Consider the following 26859-nt stretch of genomic DNA (forward strand, 5'->3'; position numbering starts at 1 on the left):
AAAAATTTCAAGCAAACAAAGGATACAAGCCACTGGAAAATGCAACAACTTGTTTAAATATAACCATAAATGACTCAGAATTACTCTGATGAGGAAACTGTGCATGTCTTTTGTATCTTTCAGAGTAACAAGTCCATGACTAATTCACAATTATGGTAGCCACTCTGTCATTGATCAGTAAATGCTGCTGCTAAAAACAGTTAATGAAATTTATGTCATTTAATGGATCTTGCCAAGAAGAAAAGGCTTAATATGATAATGACATTTATTTTGAACTATTAACTACTGTATCACAAATTCTACGGGCAACTTCAGTTTACACTTTACTGTGCTGGGTGTGTGTGTCACATTTGCTACTAGAATTTGCATTATTTATTACCATAACACATACACTGAACACGTTTGTTACATCACAGTCAGTCTGTCATCAGCTGTCCTCACATAAATGGTCTAATGGCGACAGTGCGTGTGTGTGAGTGTGTGTGTGTGCGCGTAGGAGGAAGACATGTAATTACAGTCCACATATGTGACACTGAACTGATCCACTTCATGTGTGCACGTGCAGCACTGTGGTAATCCCTGATCTAGAATGCAGCGCTGTTCAGTTATTTGCAGAAGTTGTTTGTCACGGCAGAAGAAAGGGAAGCACACACTCTGTTACCTCACTGTCTATAAACCACACCTACTATGTATGTGTTTATTCTGTCTCCATCTGCACCACATCAGTACAGAACCTTTAGCCGATTATATATGGAGAACACAAAGTCATCACTGATTAAAGTAACAGTAAATATTACCAAAAAAAAAATCACCACACTTCTAACTGGTTTGTAATCAGGGTGCACAAGACCAGGAAATACTAAACAATCACAGAAAGGCTCTGCCTGTGGTAACCTACAGCTGAAAATAAGGTCTTCCTTTGTTTTTCTTGTTAAAATCGCATTCCAGACACTAACAAGCAATACAGTCTCAAACATATTTAATAAATAAGCACCTATTTGAAGGATCTGACAGGGGTTAACTCATCTGGAGGTGTGATCACATCCTCTTCTATGAATAAGACGACAATGAGAGGAAAGCAGTGACAGTCAGACTGGTTGTTTTGTGAGTTGTCCAGGTGTTTCCACATGTGTGTGTTCATATTATCCGTCTCTGTGAAGAAGTCCAGACTGAGTGGGTGTGTTTTCATATGATGTGTACACATAATAAACGTTTTCCTAAAAGCAGCAGTTGATGTGCTCTCACTGTGTTTCACGGTGATAACCACAAGGACACACCAGTTAAGTCAGTTTTCTCTGGGCTCAGCAGAAAGTAAATTCACACATGGTGTGAAGTGTTTGATGGCCTCTGGGTTAGTGCAATCTTACACCGTGTATACAAAGAAAGTGAAGCTCAACCAGCATACTAGCAGAGCAGTAGCAGCAGTCTATCAGACACAGTAGTGAGCTGTACCAACACACAATCACTGCAGTCAGAAGCGTGACATGCAGGAAAATAGACTCCAGGCCATGTTTGCAATTGCACACCAGAAATAAACTGCAAGCCATTACACAACCTGTGTAGATGTCTGGATAGGCATGGGCTTATCTGTTCCACTGGACATCATTTGATATCATTTCCCAGAGTGTGAATCTCAATTCTTTGCCTTGACTCCTGTCCTCATGTATTCATCCCTCCCACCGGAGATGAGGGTGGAGGAGGTCAGGAATCAAGGCAACAGGCATTTAACAAGATAAAACAGCCTCACTCAAAGTCATGTGGCACAGCTGGATCACCTGTCCGTGTTCAGTTATTACCTACCACTGCATTTAATAATCTTAGTCATATATGCAGAACAGCGTTAATAATAACTAGTAGTGTAAACATTTAGCTAAAATTACACCTGTTTACATGCATCCTCACTAATAGCTCCTCAAGCAAGCCTCCTTGACCCTCCAGGATGGAGGACAGAGGAGACAATAAGGATGAAATTAGTAATATTAGATGTTGCTATGATTCAGAAGTTCTTCTATGCATCATACTTCATGAGTTACAGTACAATTTCAAACACTTTTTTGCAGCACATCTTCCTTCATTAAATATCAAAGTGTCAGTTTTATCTGAAGATTATTAATTATTCTGTTACTCGACAATCAAATTAATTATTTGGTCAGAGGTGTTATACCACGGTGAAAAAAGACAATCGGTTCTTCCTACAGCTTGAGGTAATGTCTTCAAATTATAAGACCGTGTTGTTCAGCTGTATATATGGGAAACCAGCACAAAAGCAACACAAAGCTGGAAAAAAAACAGAAGGGTAAACACAAGAAGGCTAAATTGAAGCCGTGTGTGTGTGTTTGGCGTGTGGGGGATGGGATCTGTCTGTCTTGGTGAGTTATGGAGCTGGTGTGAACAGGGTGGGGTCACTGAGAACTTTTCAAAACAACAGAGCCAACCCAAACACACAGCCTGTGGCAGGTTCTGTCTCTAAGGACGGCTGACATTAAAATGGCAGATCTTAAAACAACACTAATCATCTCCCACACGCACACAAACCCATACACACCAGCATGCAAACGTAGTACTACACCAGAAATGTATTTGATGTTACTCAGTGACTGCCAGATCTCTATTAAAAGATGCTTGCATCAACACATAGGACAGCTGCACACACTTACACTTTACCAAATGACTAGTTTGAGAAGGAAAAGGTGTGAGTGTTGAAAGCAGCTTCCATTAGTGAACAGAACAAAGGGTATTCCTCATAACAATCATGACATTTCAGCCTTAGATCACCTGATGCTACCTGTTATTACACCAACATAAACAACAAGGTTCATACATGTACATAAACCCCTGTCAAAAGTTTTAGGACACTTTCTCATTCAAATAAAGTAGAACCTGTCCTACAACTTTTGACAGGGGGTGTATTTCATCATATGGATGTGATCAGGGCAGAACTCTGATCATACATGTAAAGTTTCAGGCAGATTGGAGCATGTTCAGGGCTTTTACACAGCACTTGAAATTTCATGGCGAAGGATCAAAATTCCAGAGGCCGCCACGGACACACCCTTTGACTTTGGAAAAAGATTTTAATAACTTTGGATCATTAAGGCCTCCTGTATGTACTGGCCGAATTTGAGGTGAATTGGAGTTTCCCCCAAGGAGGAGTTCGCTCTAGAAAAAAATGAAAAATGGGCAAAATCTGACATTCAACGCAAAATAGCTCACTTCCTGTTGGGTTTGGAATGTGGCTGTCACTGACTTTTTTACAAATGCTGATGAACACGGTTTGACATGCACACACAGGCAGAAGCTTTGTCACACAGGAGGCCATTATCTGATGGCTATGGGAGGATGGCAGGCCTGAGTGACCTCTTTCAGAACAACATGCTCCCTGCCACACTGTTCAGAAACATGACAGACTTTAAGGTGTTGACTTAATGTCCACATACCTCAGATTTCAATTCAACTACGTTTCTGTGGAATATGCTGGTAAATTAAATCTGATCCATCGAGACCCCACCTCGCAACTCTGACGACTTAAAGGGTCTGCTGCTATCACCTTGATGTTTAAAATCCCAGGACACTTTCAGAAGTCTGGACAGCTCAGAGCTCCACAGCAGTACTCAGTATTAGGTGGGTGGCTGTAATGTTTGGGCTCATCCATGTAAGTTTAAAATGACGATAAACTGATGACTAGACTGGTCCACAAACTGAACAGTTTCTCAGGAGATTTATGACTTCTTCTACTTCCTCTCTCTGAATACTATTAGCTACAATTAACCATTTAGGTGGATGTAATTCAGTACTGTAGACACATCTGATAGTGACAAGCTGGCAGCAGGTACAACTTTAAATTCTAACTGCATGAACAACAGAAATGAACCTATCCAGATGAGTGGAGGTCCATTTGTAGCTGGATCTTTCTCAGATCCAATGCTTGTTGTCAGATTACTGCATCTTCCTGCTGTTTCACCTACAACTGCTCTATAATGCTGTTACTACTGCTGCTACCATTAGCATTATCAGCTCATGACAGTTAACCAGAGATAAGTTTTGTTGCATATCAACTCACACATTCCTTATTCTATAGCCCTCTATCCACCCCTGTGCGTTTCCATTCTGCAGTCATCAGGATGTCTTTGTTCTTCATAGCTAATCGCTTGTCTCTGTGCAGATTTCTCCACAATGACTTAAATGACTCATCACACAGCTTCAAGGCAGACTGCATTAAAATGACTGCTCTAGTATTTTAAAAAAATCCACATATGTATCAGTTATTACAGAGTGGAGAATTGCATGTTTAAGTCCACAGGCCACGCAAAGACGAAAGCTGAGAAAAAGATCAAGACAGAGAGACTTAAATTAGAATTTAAAAAAAGAGAATGAAAAAAATACGCACTGGATCAAAGCAATGAGAGAAAGTCTGAATAATTGAGAAAATAGGAAAAAGGCAGATAGTGTGTGTGTGTGTGTGTGTGTGTGTGTGTGTGTGTGTGTGTGTGTGTGTGTGTGTGTGTGTGTGTGTGTGTGTGTGTGTGTGTGTGTGTGTGTGTGTGTGTGTTGGTGTGTCGAGGTCACAGGGGTTTAGTTATGCAACAGTGCAATAACTAGACAAGCAATCTGCTGGGTCTGTCTGCCTGCTCGTCTGTTTGTGAGAGGACTCATCTTACCCACTATCTGTGGAGGAGTCTGCGTTTAGGGAATGGATCAATACAAATCCGCCAACACTGCTGAAGCTGCTGTATTTTTCCAGGAACAAAATTGTACTTTCTAAACATTAACCTCAGAGCTGGACTCAGAAAAAGGTGAGCAATCAAAAACGCTCATAAGGTTCTCCTTATTCAGCACATGATCGTTCATGTTGTTCAGCTCCATTGTTCTAAACACACTAAAAATGTCCTCCTCCTTCACCAACGTTTACATTCAACTATTCCTGGGCAGTAAAAGCCAGTCATTGCTGACTCCTTGTTTCAAGCCTGTAATCAGATTTCACCAGATTCCCACAAGCGTAGTGATGACCTGACAGAGCACACACACACAGCTGAAGGCAAAAGATGACATTTCCTGTGCCAAATACATTTCAAATAAACTTTCTTGACACTGAATGCATGTCTGTGGTTAGTTGGACTCACCATTTGTTTTGGCAAATGTGAAAAGTCAGAAAAATAGTGGAGAGAATGAGGCTTCTTTGGTCACATTTCCAGCAGGGCAGAAGTTTACAGGCACTTTGTTAGCATTTGGTAGCATTAAGTCCTTTAACTATGTTTCTGGTAGCCTTCCGAAGGCCTGTCATGATAAGTTGAAGGAATTTGGGTCAATTTCCTCTAACAGAACTGCTGTGAAAGAGTTTGCTTACAAGGTCTATGTATTTGCACACAGGTTTTCCGGTCTGTGACTGAGGACAGGGCTTTGTCAGGGCTACTCACACACTGATTTTAATTTCTCTAAACCATCTTACAGTGGTAAGCCCGATTTTAAAGTCCAGCTGGGTAAAAATATTCCAATATTAACCAAATATCCACATAAATACAAATTACAATGACAAAGATACTGAAAAATAGAATTGTACAGTTGTCAATATTTTAGAATCCCCAACAAATGTCACATGTTTTCAGGCATGCTCATGTCTTATTAAAAGCAGCCATGCTTCCCCTGCTCCCTGGCATTTCACACCCTGCCTTAAAGCAGAACTTTGTGACTGTTTTCTGTAAAATCAAACTGTAAACTGGCTATTTATCACCTCAGTATATTTCAGTAATATAGTTAAGATAGAAAAGTTAGGCATGTGTTGCATGGGGCTTCTAAATTCTGTGCTGGTGCTCCTAAAATTTCCAGTAAGGATCACCAGTGCTGCTCGTATAGACAGCTAGTCTGGAGCCCTGCAGCACCACTTCACACATTAAATGATGGTGTCTATCTGTGGGGACACATGAATGTAAAGCTAACTCACCAGTCTATGTGCTGAAAACACTCATGTAATGATGGTAAATGTCCTGAGTCTGGTGAAAAGGTATTTTATATGATTAATGGTTAGTCATTTACATTCGTGACCACATACATTCTCTACAGCTTTAAATCAACAAGCAGATTTGGTCAGAGCAAGTGTGATGGGATGAATACATCAGGCTTTGTAGATTATCTGGTGAAAGACTAATTTGGAATTTGCTTGATATTATTCACATTGTTATTGAGCTAAATTGAAACACCTACTTACCATTTCTTTTCTTTAAAAAAAAAAAATCAGTTCTTGAGGATTACGGTTTCATTTCCCACTTGGATGTGTGTATATGAGTCTGTACTAGATTCTGATGCTGTTGCTATGACAATCTCAGCACCGGGGCAGTGACGTGACGACGGAGTGAAAAAACTGTGAGCGTCACAGAGAGAAAAACAACCAGGAAAAAGTGTGTATGTTGAAGTCTTTGAACTCTTATCTCCCATGTGTGTGCCAGATGGCGCTGTGCACTCTGTTATATAATCAAAACAGTGAATCACACTTCCATGCACACACTCGCAGTCCCTGTCAGGCAAACACACAGAGAACCATGCACATGCTCCAGAACTAAATGCCATCAATGTTAAACATTTATGAACTTAATCCTTTAGTCAGTGAGGGGGCAGACACAGAAACGTTTCACCCGCGACGTTGCAAGAATAGAAGTTCACAACCGCAGACGATCACAAAAAGTTCAGCAGGAGCATGCCTGCACAGACCACTGTCGTCTGAAGTGTGTGTCATACAGTGTGTGTTTGTTAGAGAAACAGCAAGGCACAGAGGCAACAACAAAAACACCACAGCAACCACAATGCCACCACACCAGAGCGCATGGTGACAGAGACACGAAGCAGACGGCACTGATGTGTTCACTGATAATGACGTGATGGGATGTGTGTGTGTGTGTGTGTGTGTGTAGGCACGTTCTGTCAGAAGTACCTACTGTAAACCATGTGTTCCAAAAATAAACGTAATCATCTGACGCTGACACCTGCAAGGCTTTTGAAAGTGGCACTTGCAGGAAACTGGTTATTGGCAAGTACCTGTTCTAGTGTCAGGGCTTTCTGGGGGAAACTGATTATTGCTGAGCAACTGAAAACCTTAAAGTCTGGTTCTACAGTAAGGTTGAGACTCCAGTAAGGTTCTCAGGTTCTTGCCAAAGTCCCTGCCATGAAAACAAGCTATGGAGGAATTGGCAACAAAACAAGATGGATAACAGATGGAGAGGAGAATTAGGAGAGCGTGACAAAACAACAAACAAACTCATGAAAGTTATAAAAAGTGATCAGACACAGCCCAACACCCTCGCAAATTTACGACGGCACGGGCTAAACAAAGCTGACGGAAACCAGAGCAACGGCAGCCACCATAAAGCAGTCACCTATACGCAAAACCACAAAGACAAAAAAACACAGCAACAAAAAATGTCGATCAACAGCCCACAGGCTCTGTGTTTAGATGAAGAATTTGTTTAACCTTGCAGTAGATCTGAAACCTCCAGACATATAGCTCAGTCACATGGCTGGCTGCTCCTATTATTGTGTCCACCCTATAAATAGCAAACAAAGGTCTTACCAGGGCAGGCCACTGTATGTGTTTGGCCTTGGTTCCCTGCAGCAGGCTTCCTCCTCCTCCTCCTGCTGCTGCTGCTGCTCCCTCCTTCCTCTTGACCCAGACCAGCTGGTGCTCCAGTAGAAACAGCTGGAAATCCTCGTAGACCTTCACCCACTCTCTCTTCTCCCACTCTTGGTCGTCAAACTCCACATATACCTGTACACAACACAGAAAGAGAACTATTAAGGACACTGACAATGAGAGTAGTGTGCTATCTTTTGTATAGATTTGATGTCTGTTTGGATGTGACAGACTGGCGTAAGAACACATCCTCCTAAACCATTTAATGTCTAAGAAGAACGATAGGGTGCAGGAGGAAGACGAGGAAATAAAGAGACAGAGGACAGGATTTAAAAAAAATGATGTTGGGATATTACAAAACAAAAAACAATGAACACGCCATCAACCCTCCTTTTGTCTTCATTTATGGGCACCAAAAAATATTGTTTCCTTGTCTGAAAAAAATCCCAAAATTCAGCAAAAAATTCAGTTTCTGAAAATTTGCAAAACCTTCAGAAGAAAATTCCTTCAAAGTTTCCCTTAAAAGTTTTATTTAAAAAAAAAAAAAAAATCATCAAAATTCTTGTAAATATTTTTTAAAAATGAATGAAAATCTTCCAAAAAAATCCTAAAAATATCTAAAGTGATGACATATATCAGTAAAACCTCTTATAATCTCTTAAGAACATTCACAAAAAAAAAAATCAACCAAAATCTAGAGAATTTCGCTGGATTTTGGTTGAGTTTTTTATGAATATTCTTAAGAAACATTTTTAACATTTCTTTTTTTCCACCAAAAAATGTGAAAGATTTCCCAAAAATGTTATCATCAGAAGTTTCACTGTGAATTTTTAATTTTTTCCCCCACATTTTCAAACTTTACACCGGGTCAATTTTGACCCACAGGATGACATGAGGGTTAACTCAGAGCAATTCACTGAAATGAGACTGAGAAAAAGAAGAAAGCAAGGAGGTAGAATAGAGAGCACTAAATGGAAAGAGAAGAAGGAAGCGGAGAAGATGGAGGAAGGAGAAGAAGCAATGCAACAAAAATAATGAGAAACAGAATTCAGGGACACTACGGACTAGCGGTATGTACATTCTGTCCATCTAGTGTAAGAATTTAACCTGAAACTACATCTCATCCCATGTTCCATTAAAATGACTGCAGAGACGTGTGTGTGTGTGTGTGTGTGTGTGTGTGTGTGTGTGTGTGTATACACGTATAGGCCATCTTTCACCTCATTTCATCCTCCCTCTCATCTCTTCTGTATAGCTCAGCCCTCCCCCACTCGTCTCTCTTTAGGCAGAGATAGGCAGAGTGGGTAGAGAGATCAACGGGTACATCTCTGCTCATTCTGCCTACCCCCCTCCCCCCCTCTCCCACAATGCACTGCTGCAGTCGACTGAGTGATCGCTCCCAGCCAGAAGACAGCGATGGCCGCAGCCTCACACTGTCCTCTGTTTACAGTCGCTGCAGTCTGTCCATGTATTACTAATGGCTTTATTACCGCCCACGTTTATGCTTCACTGCTGTATGAGATCAGCTATCCATCTCATTTCACGGCTTCATCTCCATCCAGCATCTCTTGTCGTTTCAGTTGCATCAGCAGCAGTCATTCCAGGACACCGTGCCGTACCGGGATGGGTTGACTGTTCTATAAGCTTCAGTTAAGTAACGATGCACTCAATGGCACGCTGTTTTTTCTGTTTAAATGGGCATGTTTTGACAAAGGGGCAACAAAACTCTGCTGCCTTTCAATTCTCCATGCAGACAACACCTGTCAACAGGGTGAAATCTTATCAAGACGCTCACTTATATGTACATTTTCACATCAGCCCAGCCATAAAAACTCAAAATCTCCAGGATTGCCTGCTGGCCCGAGGCCAAAAGGAGGTCAGACAGGGAGAGGAAATGATAGGAATGTGTTGAGTGAGCCCATGTTTGTAAAAAAATATAGAACAGATAGCAAGTAAACAGCCTCTTAAACCCTACTATGTATGTCAAAGATACAGCGCCCTCCATAATTATTGGCACCCCTGGTTAAGATGTGTTAAAAGCCTTAAACTGAATTCAATTTTTATTGCAGAAGCAAACCCTCACACTGAAAACTGTAGAAGAATGTATTACAGGAGAAGCTTAGGTGCTGCTTTGTTGGCAAAAGGGGGTTGTACAAAATATTACCATCAGGGGTGCTAATAATGATTTGATGTAAAAGAATTACTTCTTAATGTGTGTTTTTCCCCCACTGAATAAATGCACTTGAATTAAAGGTTGGATTTTCCTCTTTTTCCCCCCCATTGTGGTCCTATATTATTTAGAAAAAAACTGAATTTATTAGAAGCTAAAGAACACATCTTAACCAGGGGTGCCAATAATTATAGAGGGCGCTGTATCTAGCTTATGTTGACAGTAATGAGTAAAATAAACACAAATGACTTTCTAAACGGTTTAGCTGTGTGTCATAGTGGTCAGACCTGTCTATCTCTGTAGAACCTGTTGATTTCCCTCCGCCTCCCTGTCAAGCACAAGAGGAATGATGACAACAGGGAGAGTGAGACATCCCTGTTAAACCTGTTGTGTCAATCAGTTAATGTGTGTGCGTCTGTGTGCGCTCAGGGAGCAGCAGCTGTACGACAAGTCTTGATCCTTTAAGCTATCAATGCCCAAACCTAAGCCTAAGACAGGTGTTGTAGCTCTGAATAAAAAACAGCTCGTCACACACATGCACAGCACATGGGTTTTGTGCGTCCCAGTATTGCCGTTTCTTCTGCATCCTGTACCGAGTTTTATTCATTCAGCCGTATGTGAATTAAAAAACAACAACCAAGTGTCTTAACCTTATCATGGAAGTGATTCAAGCTTCAACTAAGATCATGTTATTGCAATAATTGCTCCAAACCAGCAAGGAAAAGTCTCTCAGGCCTTCTCTGTATTGCTGCATGATTACCGTCTGTGTGTCGTCCCCCTGATATATTGAATCATGAATCCAAAATGGAAGGTGCTGGTAGAAATGTGCACATCAGCTGTGGAATATCTGTTCAAATCATTTAATCTACAAGAAACAGAGGTAAAAAAAAAAAGATTTCCTGTAGTAGGAAATAGTTTGATCATAGTAGAAAGTGGATTTTTGTCATTTTCTGAGTGAAAATGTAGCCGTCTGCTGTCATCAAGTAGTAATGATGATATTCTGCTCATCAGGGTCCTATGTGAGAGTTGGAGATGATATTTTGATTTAATTATTATCTGATAATACATAAAAACAAAACATGTGTGTCTGTACATTTGAATGTATGCATGCATGTCTAAAAATCATATTTAGCATTAAAGTTCTACACAACATTCAAAAATATTTTTATGTGCTAATCAATTTTAACATTGAGCAATTCTGCTTTAATTTAACAATAATACTCTTGAATAAAGTATTTATTTTCATGTCATTTAAAAGTGGAAAGAAAATATTTAGCATGCACATTTAATTGTGTTTATTACAGGACCGTTGGTGAACACTGCAACAGACAAATGTAAGGAATCAGCAGGGAGATTTTATGCTAACATGCCCAAGCTAAAACAGTTATCTGAAAACAGTGGTTTCCAGTTAAAATGTATGAAATTTTAGTTTCTTTTTCCTACACTGAGCCAGATAATTCCACCACAGCAGTGCTTACATTAAACTTTGTACTGAATTGTGGAAATTGTTTTGCAGTATTTTGACTTGAAGGGTATTTTAAAATGCAGGATGGGGACGCCGCCTTCCTGGAGACCACTTTTATTAGAACTGAAATGTCTCATTATAGGATAAAGGTGAGTCCACAGAACAGCTTTGCATTGATTAGCAGTGACTGTTCCTCTGAAGGGACGAGTGGACCTGAACCACGCCACCAAAATGTCCAATGATGGGACGGATCAGTTAACTGTAGGTGTCAGGGCCACACTGTGATTAAACACACACACACATCTCTCACACACACTAATGCACACACACACACCACACACACACACACACAGAGAGTGTTCAGTCAAGAAAAACATACACATGATAGGAATAGGAAAATTCTGGGTCTGGTGAGTCTGTTGCTATAGTAACTGGAGGCTGCAGTGAGAATCTGCGGTGAACACACAGAGCTCACTGGGTTCCTATCAGCCACAACGAGCAGAAGAAGAGGCAGACAGAACAAAGGAAAGCAGATGCTATACTCACAGCGCTGTGCAGCATTTGATAGCTCTCACTATCACCACCACTACAGGCCGTGTGCTATTCTGCAATTAAAGACATCGACAAGACTGAAGCCGACCACGGCCTCAGGTCATCCACTATGTGACCGCCATGTGTGTCAGCTGCATCACCGTCAGAAATTAGACGGGGCAAAGGGCAAAATGCTGTGAGAAATTTCTGAATGTCTCCAAAAATTATGACTGAGGGGTAAAAATTGCCCCTAAGCTTTTATAAAACATACCTCTGTACATATTCACCGGTTCACTAGGAAAATATTCTTATCCTAAATGGTGTCATCATTCATTTGTTAATCTGTTAATTAATTTCTATTTACACCTCTTACAGACACACAAACTGTGGTATTATTCACACTACTTACATAAGGAACTGTAACCTCGTACAAATAGACTGGCTTGGTGTTGAAGACATGAATAAAATGACTTTATTCTTCTGAAAAGTAGGCAGAATAAACACTCAAAAACAGCTTTGGCCAGCTAAATGCTAATGGCAACACTGCCAAACAAAGCGAACAGGTGAAAAACTAATCCTCACACGGCTGCCAAGCATTTGTTTAACACAAACAGCAAAATAGATTTTAAAATGTTCTTAAACTGGCACTTGCATCAACAGTTTGAAGTCAAGCTGGCAAGTTTGAAGTTAAGTTTGGGGTACATTTCCTCAGTTTTTTCAACGTTATGGGACCAAAGACACTGTAGAATTACACTTACATACTTTTCAAGAACAAGGGGTTTATGTATGATTTTTTTTTAAATAAATGACTGAATGGTTAAAAAATCCTTCCACTTCAGAATGTCTTAAACCAGTACTTCTAGTAATCAGGACTCCAGTGTGACCAACTTTCATATTTGGTCACAACTCTCACCTTGTCAAAAAACACATTATTTGCTGAACATTACCTTATTGACAGGCACTACAATTTACCAGTGTTCCCTAAACGCCCCACATTGCAGGCTGTGGGAGCTCAGACAGGTGTGTGACCAAAAGTGATTCTGAAAAGAGTTCAAGTAGAGTGTTCTAATGTCATGTTTGTCCAGGATGAAACAGAGGTAATTTTTTCTACATGCAGACTTTTCTATGAGTAGCACATGGAGCTCACTCCACATTACACAAGAAGACTGCATTTTTAAGTGTAAATACACCGAAGTTATACAAGTATTACTTTCCACCACTGTGGTTAACACAGTAGCTGTCTGTGCCGGTTAGAGCGACACCAGTACAGCTTCATGGTCATCATTCATCAGCACGATGCCACCACTAGAAATGTTAACTGATATGCTTTTCAAAATAAAATTTCAATCACAATCTGGAGCCCCAGGAGTACTTAAATGTGTAATTTATCAGGTGAAATTGAAGTTATTTAACTTTTATCCCTGTATATCCCAGTGAGCGTTTTCTGGTTAATTATTTTTAAATGGTGAATTCATGATAACCACTATTTTTCTGTACAGCGAGTTAAAAATGTCTGGAGTAGTGTGTACTGGATTTCACAGGTCTGAATCCCACCTTTAGATGCAGCTGACTGCCTCCTTCAGGTTGAAACGTTTAAAGGCCTTGAGTATTGAGTGAAGAACAGCTGTAGATTAGATCCAAGGCCAGAGACAGAGGGAGCGGTGGGCATTAGTCACAAGTGAAGCTGCTGTCCACAGACAATGCGTAGAAAAATGCAACATATTCCGTGTGTATAAACGATTTTGTTTTGGATTGTTTTTGATGTGTGTTTAGTGGTTCAGTGATGTATAATCTGCCCATCACCACCGGCTGCAGAGCTGCTTTCTGGCTGGCTGTGCCAGAAGCCGGTGGGAGCCAATGAGCACGAAGCTTGAAAGCACATGACCAATGCAGAGAGAGCAGCCAAATCTGCCTTTTAAATAGAGCGCCAGGGAAAGCTGGATCAAACATGGCTATACAGAATACAGAGGAGAGCAGAACACAAGCTGTGACTGTTACTGGAGGATATTATAAACATAAAATGAAGAACAACACAAATATATGAGTATGTGTGGCACTACTGATGGGTTTGCAGTCCACATACGTCTATAATTTATCTATTTATTACAACACAAAACTACAAAAAACAAATCCATTCACTTAAATCCCTGTGTCTGGAGTCCCGTGCACAGTCCTGAGTGTGATGAAACTGCTAGTGAAAGACTTGAACGCCTTTCACTGACGTGGAGTCAACCATTTAGAATCAGTCAGTCTGCAATGCTCACTTTCATTCTGCTGTTTTAGCCAAACAAGCCTCTTTAACCCTTTTGGTGATTTAAAAACATTTTCAAGCAGCTACATGACCCTCCTTTTCTTTGCATCATTCTCTCTGTTCCAAGTCACTGACGTACACACACACACACACACACACACACACACAGTAACCTCGCCAAAACTCTAATCTGATTGACTGAGCTTGACTGCACAGAAACACGCAGACTAGCCAAGCTAAAAAGACTCCTTTATCCCCTTTACCACACACACGCATGCACAAACACACACGGAGCAAGAGAGAGGAACACGCGTGTACACAAAATTACAACAAGTTGAGCTGTTTGGACCCAGACCTTCCAAACACTATTTTCAGAAACAGAAATATTGCCTCTCCTACTGGAGGAAACGTTCCGTCAGAGCCAGCGTCACCACAACATGCCTAGTCTGACAGTGAACTATTTGTGCATAAATCATCTGGATTATTATCAACAATAATTTCCTCATTACAGATAATGACTAGAGCATACTGTGCAAGTGTCAATATTAGGTGCTGGGAATGTGGTTGTCAGATGACACTGTGAACCCAAAGCTGTATGGAGGAAGGGGAACCGGATGCAGAAGATATGCTCCATATTTATTTACACTACCCTCATGATGTTAGACGATTCATGAGAAACACCTCTTAATAGTTGGCAACCTGGCACAAAAAAATCCCACAAACTTTTGGGGTATAATCATGATCTGAATCACAATTCTTCCCCAGGATTTAGTTGCACTCGTGATCAGTTGTGTTTATGGTTGTCCTGATAGAAAGATTGTTAGTTCACCTCAAGGCTAAAGCTCCTACTCACAAATCTATAAGATGCTGGTCAGCTACCTACTGGTGCCTATTCTCTGACCATCATTTTGTCTTTTGTTGACTTCCACCTTCAAGCACAGTGAACGTGCTTTTCAGCTGCTTCTCCAATGAGTTTGTGTCCCTGCAGACACTGATTCCTGTCAGATCATCCACTCCTACTTTTGAAGTGACACACAGCAATACTAAGTACAAACCCCTGCCTTCGACATGCCCATAAGTTAAATGAGCACCACTTTCAACATAGCAGACTGCTCCCTACTGTAGAATGGCACAGAGACAGCCAGATATGGCACCAAAACCCGGCATTAAGCGGGCCCCAAGGCTAAAGTATCAAACATCAGATAATCAGCAAGCAATGATGTTATCAGTTCTGCTATCAGTACTGGAGAAATTAAGAATTATTAAAATTTCTACATTTACTATTGCCAATCCAAAAGAGATGAGTGTAAGGGGCAGGGCCAAGTCTCTCTCACACACACTGCAGCAGCAAACAACACACTCTCAGTGACGATGGTGGAGAGAAATAAGCATTCAGTGTGTCATTAACAGTGGTTACACTTCACTAGAGTGATGCTGACAAGGCCTGTTGACATGAGTGCAACATGTGAGCATGGAAGAGCAGTAATACAATCAATGTGTTTAAAAGCATCCAGCTAACGTTCATCACATACATGCAGAGAAATGCAGCTTTCCACTGCCTAATGTGTAGTTCATCACTCACTGCCTCAGCTTTGTATGTCTAGAGCAGTCAGCAGCACACAGTTAGCTGAATCGTACAAACATGGTGTGATGATTAAACGTAACCTTTAGCCAGCGGATTGTGTAACTATGGCTCATTCATAAATTCAGTCTAAAATGGTCAAAGCATCATGAGAACTGTCTATTAGATATGCAGAGTTTTAGAGCACTCAGAGCAGGACTGTCTTGTCTCTATTTTCACCCTTTTTCTAGCTGAATGTTGGTGCTGGCAGTGGTAGATGTACTTTACTGACCTGTTTTCTGAAGTAAACTATTTATATTGCATAGTTAAAATACTGTTAAAGGAAAAACACAGATTTCTTTTTTAAACTTAAAAGTAAAGAGTAAAAGAGAGCACTTTTTAAAAAGACATAACACTAACAGGAAAGCACTTCTAGCAATGAGGCATAACATTATGACCACTGACAGGTGAAGTGAACAACACTGATTTTTTTTTCCCCATATGTTGGTTTGGTTACACAATATGCATGCAGGCCACAAACACAGTCCAAAATGATGTATATTCCTGCAGAAAGTTTTACAAACTGGAGGTGTGCATTGAACTTTGTGTTTACCAGGCAAGGAGGGAGTAAGAAAAATCAAATATGCCTCTTTTGGGATTAAAGTAAATAGAAGAATCTGTGTTTTTAGATCCTCACACATATAGGAGAAGAGAGATCTACAACATGTTGACTTCTTCCACTTAGCTAACTCTTCTTACAACTACATTATTTTATTGAATTGCAATCTAAAATTACTTGAGGGCCCTTTACTGACCAGGCCACACACCCGATATATTTCATAGCAGCCAGCAGGGAACACATTTATGCCTGTCTTCATCGTGGAATAAGACGCAGCGTTCTGGGATCTGCAGTGGATTTTTCTTCTGTCACAAACTGCATATAAGAGGGCACGGCACGAAGTTCTTTTTAAAGGTGTAACTTCCATTTTGGGGCATAACTGGATACTATAAATCCTTAGAAATCTCTGTCCACAAGAACTCAAACGTTTGAAGCAATCAAACAATAAAGGAGAGGAAAGCTTTGAGCTAAGTGTTGTTGCTCAAGGACACCCATCCACACAGCGGAGGCAACACGCCAACATAACATTTAGCTGGTTATTAGTTGGAATATCTGAATCAACGGCTTCTGATGGCACTTTAACATCACAACAGCTGCCAAGTGTGACTTAAAGTGGGATATAAAACAACAAAAACATTCATCAGAATGCTTTGATTTAGAAAGAAGAGAGGAGATGGAAAACACAAAAGAAGAAAATGAAACGGCAGCAGTCACAAAGACAGGCTGCTGCTGTGCTCATAAACCAGAGCACAGACCTGCAAGATCTAAGGGAAGAAGAAAAAATAAACAGCTGACTGAATATGGAAGATCAGAAAGGTAAAAGAAAAAACAAAGTATGAGTGAGGCCATGGAAACAACTAAATTATAGCAAAAGAGAAAGAAGCAGCAATGGATGAAGGCAAAAAAATAAGGACAAACAAGGTGAAAAGGAAACAGCAAGGAAGAGGATAAGAAGATAAGAAAAAGCGAAAAGAAAACAATAACATTCTGGTAAAAGGACCACGCAAGGGAGGAACTGAGAGAAGAAAGTGATTATGTAAAGTCCTAAAAGTTGAGAAAAAATATTATTAGACAATCGACGAAGAGTAACGGGCCAGAAATCAGAAAATGAGACAATTGTGTTTCCTCTCCAATGAATAAGAGAGCATTAAAAATAGAGAAATTAGATCCTGAAATCAATTGAGTTCAATCGCATGGAGAAGGAAACAGGCAAAAAGAGACAAGGAAGATGGAAACGATGACGAAGAAAGCAATACTAGTAACAGACCCTAGGAAAAAACGTGAAGAAAACAACAGCTAAACATGAAGATGAAACATGGAACAATGAAAAAAATGAAGAAAAGGAAAGAGACGAGTGAAATGAAGATGAGAGAGGAATCAGTACCAGCTGATGAAAAAGAAATCAAATACAGCTGTGGCTAAACAGAATTTCAAAAGAAAAAAGAAGGATGGAAGAGAGGAACTGTGTTCTTGGAATCGTAGTATCTCCACCGTACCACGGCAACAACAAGGCTGACAACGCTGTAACCAAGGCGCCCCTCCATGACAACGGACCAAGTGATGCTGCTGCTCTCTACTGCTACAGAATATCAATCAGCAGGAGGGAGGGAAAGAAAGAAAGAACGGCAAAGAGAAAGAATGAAAGAAAGAAAGAAAGAAAGGCAGAGAGAAAGAAAGAAAGAAAGAAAGGCAGAGAGAGGATGAAATAAAGAAAGACAAAGACAGAAAGAAAGAACGAACATGAATATATGAAGCAGCACGGCCCACTTCCCATCACAATTATCAACAAGCAAAAAAGAGTCAGACAGAGGAAGAGAGAAAAATCTCATCATGCAGGAACAGAGAGAGGAGAGGAGCAGAAAGAACTGTGACGGGCAAAGACATGTTCTGTTCTAATACAAAGCATAAAAACTAAGGCAGATGCAGTGTTCCAGAGCAACCTGAAAATTCGACTAATCTGTGCTACCTGGTTGTCCAAGTCCCTTTCAGACATGCACCTCTTCCCATGAATGTCTGAAACTGTAAAATCCATCAACTATGCAGCCCCAGAGTTCTTCATCCTAAACGTTTTAAACTCACTGCTTCCACTGGTGCACCATTTGCAGTAATGCCACCAGCATGTTTCTCTTAGTGAATGTGCTGTCATTCATGATCAAAGCCAAAAGACGCATTAATGAAAGGCCATAAAGACATCCCTTTAGCCTTCTTTGTTTTTAAGGACCGACGTCAACATCGATTATTGGTAATCAGAAAAGGCCAATAATAAATAACTTTTAATGTAGATTGGTTAACAGTCCTTCACAGTATGAAACCTGTCATGCCTAACTGTGTTTCTTCATGAATTAGGATTACAATGAGGGAAAATGTAAAACACAAACAGGAGTGATTACATGATGTGACGCTACGATGCTCTCCTGATCGCTGAGATCAACTGATGCAGATCAGTAATAGTTCTGTCTGTTGTCCTTCTGTTTTGTTAATTCTTTTTATATTCTACCATTTTATTGTCTATTAATGTGCATATCGTAAAGCATTATTTCTTATTGATTTCTAGGCTGTTTCAGGATGATTTGCGGCTGCCTCCTAACTTACCTGACACTGAGAAACATGAATGATATGTGGAGATGGCTGTGCTTCTCTCTCAGTTTCTGCAATCTGTGTCTCTGATAGAGAGGCTGCCGGTTCATCTGTCTGTCAGTTAGAGCAAGTTGTTAAAGTTAATCTGACTTTAGAACGATGTTACAGTGCTCCAGGTAGCATGTACAAAAACCACCTCCCTGACACTGTCTGACATGCAAACATAAATTTGCTAAAGCAGCATTTCAGTGCTAGACCTTCTTCAGGCATTCAATATTATAAAAGCAACTGTGCAGGAAATTCTATGTAAAATGCATCTTTAAAGAGCATTTTCTATTTCAGTGACAGAAGTATCACACAAATATTGACTGAACTGTCAAAAATGAAGACTGTTTAAGGAGGTTATCCCTCACATTGTGACTTCATGGCTTTCCAGGTTCTTCCTTCTTCAGTTAGAGCGTCATAGCAGCAGCCTTTGACTGCAAAGTAAGCTACAGCTGCAACAAATACGAATAAAGGGGCCTTTCTGTGTAACACTAATAATGCTTATGGACACTGTGGTGTTTAGGAAACCTTCAGCAGTGTCTGGTGCCTCACCTTCCAAACACAGCTCTGGTAATTCACTGGAGCTGCTCTGGAAACGAGCACTCTCTCTCTGTAAACAATAGTTGTGATTGGCTATAAGTGCTGTGTAACCAATCAGACAGTGCTGTGGATAGACATCATTAGACTACAGAGAAGGAGTGAGACCGCTGCATCAGAGCCAAAGCAGTGCATGGAATTTATTTTGTAATAATCAGTCAATAAAATTAACGATACCAACAATCTAAAACTGCCAAATATCAGCGTGGATAATTGGTCAGAACTCAGGAGATTTTCCAAATCAGTGAGTGTTCAAAGTCCTTCAAAGTCCTTCTGTAGCCTTAGATGGAAGCAACACACACAGACAGCAGGAGTCAGGAAATGAATGTTTCATTAAGTCACCAAGCTAACAAAATGCCCAAAATATGTTTTAACAAGCTCACAAGGAAGTTGGGCTTACAATGGTCTAACCAGGTTAAGTTCCAACACAACAGAGCGACAGAACACTGCGAGGAGAGAAGAGTGGCTCTGTTGTGGAAGTTCACTGGGATGTAAATAATGTGAAGCAGAGAGACCGAATAAGAGAGCACATGAGCTGAAGTAATAGCCAATGACAGCATGAAGAGACATCCCCTCTTCGACAAGGTCATCTCTCCCCGTTAAACCCACATGGGAACCAGAGCAGACACAACACACAAGACGGCAAGAACGATACACAGTACACAGTGTGACACACAGCACGGATATTTGAGAAAATCAACGAGCAGACATGGGGAGAAGAATTAGAGGCGAAGAAGAAAACCTGCCAGACAGATACATGGAGATAGATGGCAAAAAAGATGGAGAGCAAAGCAAGAGAAAGTCAAAGTAAACAGCCTGAAGCAAAGTGATGTGACCCATCTTTCTCTCCTTTGTTCCTCCATCTCCTCCATAGCAAGGATGTGTGGGCCCAGGAGAAAGGAGGGAGGGAGGTGAGAGGAAGAGAGGGAAAAAGAAGAGGCACATCCAAAAATAGCACAATGTTATTATAAATACATTAGGAGGAAAACACCAGGTTAAATGTTTCCCTCTGAAACTCTGATTTCATGTGTTTCTACATGTATTTATGGTCTTTATTCCATTAGCACAGCAAGGTGTGTTCACTGCTTCTACAGGCCATTAAACTCACCAAATTCAAGGTATCAAAGTAAATAAAGAAAAAGATGACAGGAGTAAAGGGTGAATGTAATTAGGTACATGTGAATCAGAACATCTGACATACCATCAATAAAATACATACCAGCTTCGTATCCATTTGATTTATCAATAAATACATCAATGTGAATACTGCCTTGCTCCTTGCTCCGTAAATCTTTAAGTTTGTTTTGAAAGGGGTGCAGTCATTTCCTGTTTTTTTAGAAGAACTAGTAATGTAATGGTTGGGGACTATTTTCAGCATTCAATCATGTCTGAGGATGAACTGCATAAATGTTCAGTTCAACCCCATTTTGTTCTCAGAAACATTTACAGATAAAAGCCTGAAATTTTCACTTTTTTGTCATCATGCAACTGATTAAGAATGTGCGATATGGACCAAATAGAAATCTTTTATTATGGGCGAGTTGAAATACGAAAAAATGGAATTCGTCGTTAAAATATACCGTCTTTGAGCACACGCTATCAAAAAACTAGTGACAGTTTCCTCAGCACATCCAGGTGCGTGCCACGGTAATACAAAAGAAAACAGAGAATATTTTTTAATATGAAATACGCCGTCACAAAATGAAAAGAAACATTTTAATTGAACTTGGAGCAAGTGATCATATTTGGTAACTTCCACACACATTAAAGCGAGGTCGAGAAGCATGTGGTTTTCATCCGGCCAATCAGAGAAGATCACTCTACGTTACAGCACACGACATCGTGGCGTTTGACCAATCAGCTGAGGCCTGGAACGCATCAAACGTTCTCTTTTCTCTGAAGTCGAAAAACGACGGAGTTGCGGTTCGGTCCTTTTCTATATTTGTGGTCAAAACAAACCATGGTTAGTCAACGAAACTCACATTTTATGGTTGAGTAGTTGTGCTAAGCGATGATATATACACGTTTCTTTTTTTTCTTTTTTTTACCACAAAGGAGCAAGGAACCGTATATGGTAACTTCACTGACCTTGAATTTCCACATACAAATGAAAAATCTAGAAAAATGTCACAAAAGCTAAAAAAAATAAATAAATTCTTAGATCCTCCAGTAACACTCCAGGGTTGATTTTTTAACCCCTTAAACTTCAGTGTACCGCCGGCGGTACACTTATTAATTTGCATAGGAATTTCAAGAATGTCCGACGGCTGCAAACGCGATTATACAAACACTATACGCCGATGGAAAGCTTAGATTCTCATGAATCCGCCGGTATAAACCACTTTCAGATGCGATTACCACAGCGGGTGAGAAAAACACATTTGTCCGACAAAAACGAATATTCATCCATCCGTTCTCTATACACGGCTTCAACGCACACAGCGCGACTCACATTTCCGGGTTCATTATTACACACAGAAAAAAAGATTCCACAAAAAACGGCCATAATCCAACCTTTTACATCCAGACAACACAAGCCAGTAAACTATTTTGTCCAAAACATGTCCTGAAGTCGGTATAAAATCCACGAATCGGTCGTTTTCAAGGAAATGCACCTCGCGATGCGCGTCCAATATTCCCCGCATTTTTCATAATTTTTTATATTTAAAAATAGAATATTAGCGATTTTTTGTAGTGGAAACGGCTGGAATTGACTGAAGCTTAAAGGGTTAAATTTCTAAGTATTTCAATGAGTGCCCTTTAAAGGGTTAACAATTGAGCAGAGAAGACGAGCTGCACCACAAAACAGCAAATCAGAGACAGTCATGAAGGAAAAAAAAGACATTCAAAAAATGAATACCACAATTCAAAAACAGAACAGAAACATAACACTGTGGAAAGCAGCCAACAGCATTTTCCACTGTAATCCACTAGAACTGGTCAGTGTTTGACCGAAGTACACCAACTGCACTGATTTACAGACTAAGGAATGAGTCCATTCAGTCAGATTTATGTGATCTGTTCACTTCTAATGAAGCAACAGTAAGTGCAGCTGTTCTATTAGAAACACCGACACCATCAAAGAACACCAGCAGCAGAGGAGGTGATGTGTGGCAGCTAAAACCACTGTGCTCTGGGTGTGACAGCAGTTTGGTGTCATGTTGACATTAATGTAACGGGCACTTTAGCATCCCATTTACATAACCAAACTCTAGTACGGCTCCACAAATTCTGTGTGCTATGAAACTGACGTGGAAAATATAAATCTAATTTGCTTAGGTTAGTCTCCATGTCTGTTGTCAGAACTTTCTGATCCCATGTATGTACAACCAGATGTGCTGAAACGATTGACCAGTCAGAAAAACATGCCAATTGAAAACGGATTTATCTACATTTTTGACAATAGATGAAAAGTCATTTCAGCAAAGCAATTATTTTATTTCCCAAGACTGTAATTATTCCTCCTCCCAGTTAACCATCACGATAAATCAAGTGTCCTGAAGATTTTCCAAAACGGAATGAGGTTTTGTTCGAGCAGTCAGGTGTCAGGCTGCTGTGACAACATTCAGTCACAGTGCATGAAAAACTGACTAACAAAGAGTTTACATCAACTCTGCTCTGAAATATTAGATATTGTTTGGAACGCAAGAAGCCGACTGTGGCGGATGGAAACGAAGAGAGACAAAATGTTGAATATTCAGCAGAGGGCGAGGACACAAACTGGAGGGAAAACAAGGAGAGCTTTTCTTTTCTCTCTGCCCCTTTTTTCTTCCTCTCTGCATTCTCCTTCCTCTCTCACTCCATCTCTCCTGATAATACAGCTCTAATAATAGCTGAGTTGCATCGAGACAATCATTCGGCAGAATCTAGGGCAGCCGCTGCAGAGGCAGTATGGGAAATCCCTCTTGTCCTCTCCAGCCTGCATGTCAGCCTGCGCACTGCACACGTGTGTTACTATTCAATCCGCCCTGCACAGGAAGAACAAGATAGTTTTTACATTACAACTACAGAGCTCATTCTCCACATAAAGACCACATACTTCATAAACATTTCTTAAGTTATAAGACATGGAGTTCTGCCTCCACCAGTCCGTTAGAGTGAAGGTTTTGTAGTGATTCAGACAGAGGCCAATTTTCTTTCATCGTCCTCACAGCTGCTTTCAGATATACACATCACAGTGCTGGAGAGTCTGTAAGCACACAATATCCGTCCTTCAGACAAGACTAAACACACAAAAGTGATGTAGAACACATAATGCAAAAACAGACGAAATCTAAACTAGTAGCAGCTGATCAAAGTGTCCAGAGCCCAGTTTATTTCAGATTGTTTGTAAACAGTGAAACTGAAAGCAGGATTCAACCTGATGAGTGACAAGATATTAAACTGCAGCTTATAAACTGTGACTGTGTGACAGCTCAGCTATCTGAGGTGAAGCTGCTGTTTGATCCTGACTGACCTTTCCTCCAAGTCAGGGCAATATTTATGACTAAATTAATAAAGTTAGTAGAGTTTCTCCACACGAAAATGTACACAGCTCTTTCTCTTTGGAGACACTCAAGAATCCTCCCTCTGTCTGATGCTGCAGGTTTGTAATAAACTATAAATGGTTCTCAACAGCTGGAAACTAAACAGTGACTGTGTAACAGCTGACCTGTCTGATGTGAAGATAAGCAGGTCTACAGAGAGTGACCTGCTGTTGGATCATGACTGGGATTGATCTCTCGGCAAGAATTTATAATTAAAAGAAAATAAGTGACCGGCACTCTTGTTCAGTGTACAAATGTGCACAACTCTCTCTCTTTGGAGACGTACATATGAATCATGTGCTGTCTGATGCTGTATGTATTAAACTAACTCAGAGACAATAGTTCCAAACAGCTGGAAGAAACAAACTTTAGCTCCTCTTAAAGACATGACACACTGTGTTATTTTCAGCCGTCCCAGATGAAAGATTACAATCATGAGAGAATTGTGGTGATATCTGTGGTCGTGGCTCAAAATCGGCGGTCCTACGTCACACTGTCAGACAGGTTCAAGGACAGCTGTCGTCATGGTCTTGTGACCAAAGAAAAGCTGCGATCAGATTCTGACTGTGTAGAAATTTGGGGTGATGGACTCAGTGTGACCACTGCTGTGACCTACATCAACTAACCAACCAACAGAAATGCAGTATGAAATGATGTACTGATCAGCGCAACACTGGAGCTAAACCCAAATAGATGATTTGTGGCGACTATGGTAAAACGCATCAAAACAAGTATGTGGGATTTAAACAAAGAAGGCAGCCTAGTAGTTGTGGCAGCAGAAGCCTTTTTGACGCGTCCTTCCGCTCGTACCAAAAAACGACAAAGCATGGAAGGACATAGTGGTGGAAACGCAGCTCCCAGGTTAGTAACCGACATTAGCGGCTAGCAAACACACACAAACACTGCTGTAAATAGTGGTCACAGCATTTAAGCTATTTCATTAAATAATGTTTATGCTCCTGATGTTTATTTTTCATGGATGATAGCGCACGCTTATGATATTTTATTCTTGTGCATTCACATCGACTCACATACATCGTAGGCTGAGATTCAGCTGCGTTTTCATTGTGCAATCTGCACAGAGCAAACTTCACGTCGTGGCCAAAGATTAAAAGATTTATGCTGTGCAGTGCAGCAAGCTGTGAACTTAAGACTATTAAAATCACAGTGTGTGTAGAGGCCTTTACAAGACAAACCAGTGGTTCACAACTCACATTTGACCACCTCTAAAAAAAAAAAAAAAAAGGTCTAAACATGAGCGGTTACAGGATGACTACAGGAAAATAAAGGTATTTTTCTGACTTGTACTTCATTTTTGTTTGTCTTTGTGAACTACCAGATATTTTCATCTTTTTTATTTGTGAATTTCTAATCACATTTTCTTATGCATGATAAAAAGGTCCATGATGTAGATCCATGCATGAGCAGTGTGCTGCAATGTTTGACCCCACTTACTTCAGACAGAACATTAGTGAAATGATTTTCGGGGCCTAATGGGATTTCAAGCGTGTGCAGGACAGGAGGAAAAAAGGTCAAAGTGGCCCTCAGGATCACAGGTAAAACACACACGGCCGAAACACTGCTCAGCACTGTGTCACGCTGGTAGAAAAGTGCAGAGTTTGTTTTTATACATGGTCATTCAAAAAGAATGAACCAATTTTATTACGCAATATCTAGTATTCTACTCACAACCAACTTTTATTTGATGTTTAAGGTCAGTGAACCACATCGAATAACAACAGCGATCATCTCAGTGGATCGTGATATGCTGATATGCATCTTATCGCACTGATGTCACCATGCTGCAGGTGGAGGCCACGTTGAACACTTGTAAGACAGGAAATAAAAGTTGATTGTGAGGAGAATACGTGTGACTTGGCTGGAGTTTTCTATTGCTGTTCCTTGTTACAATATTACATAATGAAATCGGTTCATTCTTTTTTGATAACCCTGTACAATGTTTGTTAATAATCAAGCTACTCACCAAGGCAGGAGTGACCATGCTATTCGTCTGCTTCCAGTAGGTGTTCACCAGAAGCCCAAAAAGACACCGGTTTGCTTTAACGGTTCACAGACCTTAAAGGCTCTAATGGCTCGTTGATCATGCTGCTGCTACAAACACTGGAAAAAAAATGCCCCTCTCAAAACAAGAAAAAAAAATATTTCAAAGAACTTTTACCTTCAAAAAGTCAAAACATCTGCCAAGTGAAAAATGGCTTGGTAAGATTTTTGGAAAGAAGATACGATATTTAGAATTTTGGGATCTTAAAATTAACTGGGAAAACTTATTTTAAGCTGTATTTTGCCAGGATTGTCAAGCTTAGGTGTTTTAACCCTCCTGTAGTCCTCATTTACGGCACCAAAAAAAATTGTTTCCTTGTCTGAAAAAAGCCAAAAACAATCTGCAAAAAAATCTCCAAATTTATAAAAAATTTGGAAAACCTTCAGGAAGACAATTCCTTAAAAGTTTCCCTTAAAAATGTATTTAAAAAATCCCCAAATGTGGCAAGAAATTAAAATTTTAAAAAAATTGTAAATATTTTTTTAAAAAATGAGTAAAAATCTTCCCAAAAATCATACAAATATCTAAAGTGATTACATATATATCAATAAAACTTCTAATATTTTCTTTCAGAACATTCACATAAAAATCAACCAAAATCCAGCGAATTTTGAATTTAAAAAAAAAAAAATTCCACCAAAAATGTTCAAAGATTTTCCAAAAAAGCTGAAGTTTCACTGTGAAAAGATTTTTTTTTTCCTCCACATTTTCAGACTTTAAACCGGGTTAATTTGACGTGCAGGACAACACGAGGGTTAAAACGAGATAATTTCAAGATTATTTGACTAAAGATATTTAGGACGCATGGTCTTAAAACATGTCCCTCCATCTTGCTGA

General features: G+C 40.1%; 1 protein-coding gene across 2 annotated transcripts in view; it reads right to left on the reverse strand.

The window, feature by feature from the left end:
* Positions 1 to 26859, reverse strand: part of jmjd1cb (jumonji domain containing 1Cb) — a 146953-nt gene that overhangs the window by 78722 nt on the left and 41372 nt on the right. For both annotated transcript variants that reach the window (XM_051939792.1, XM_022200488.2), the window contains exon 2: positions 7559 to 7753. In XM_051939792.1, the coding sequence (XP_051795752.1) occupies positions 7559 to 7753 (195 nt within the window). The remainder of the gene's footprint in view (positions 1 to 7558; positions 7754 to 26859) is intronic.

The sequence above is a fragment of the Acanthochromis polyacanthus genome, chromosome 19, assembly GCF_021347895.1.
Source record: "Acanthochromis polyacanthus isolate Apoly-LR-REF ecotype Palm Island chromosome 19, KAUST_Apoly_ChrSc, whole genome shotgun sequence".
Lineage (NCBI taxonomy): Eukaryota > Metazoa > Chordata > Actinopteri > Pomacentridae > Acanthochromis > Acanthochromis polyacanthus.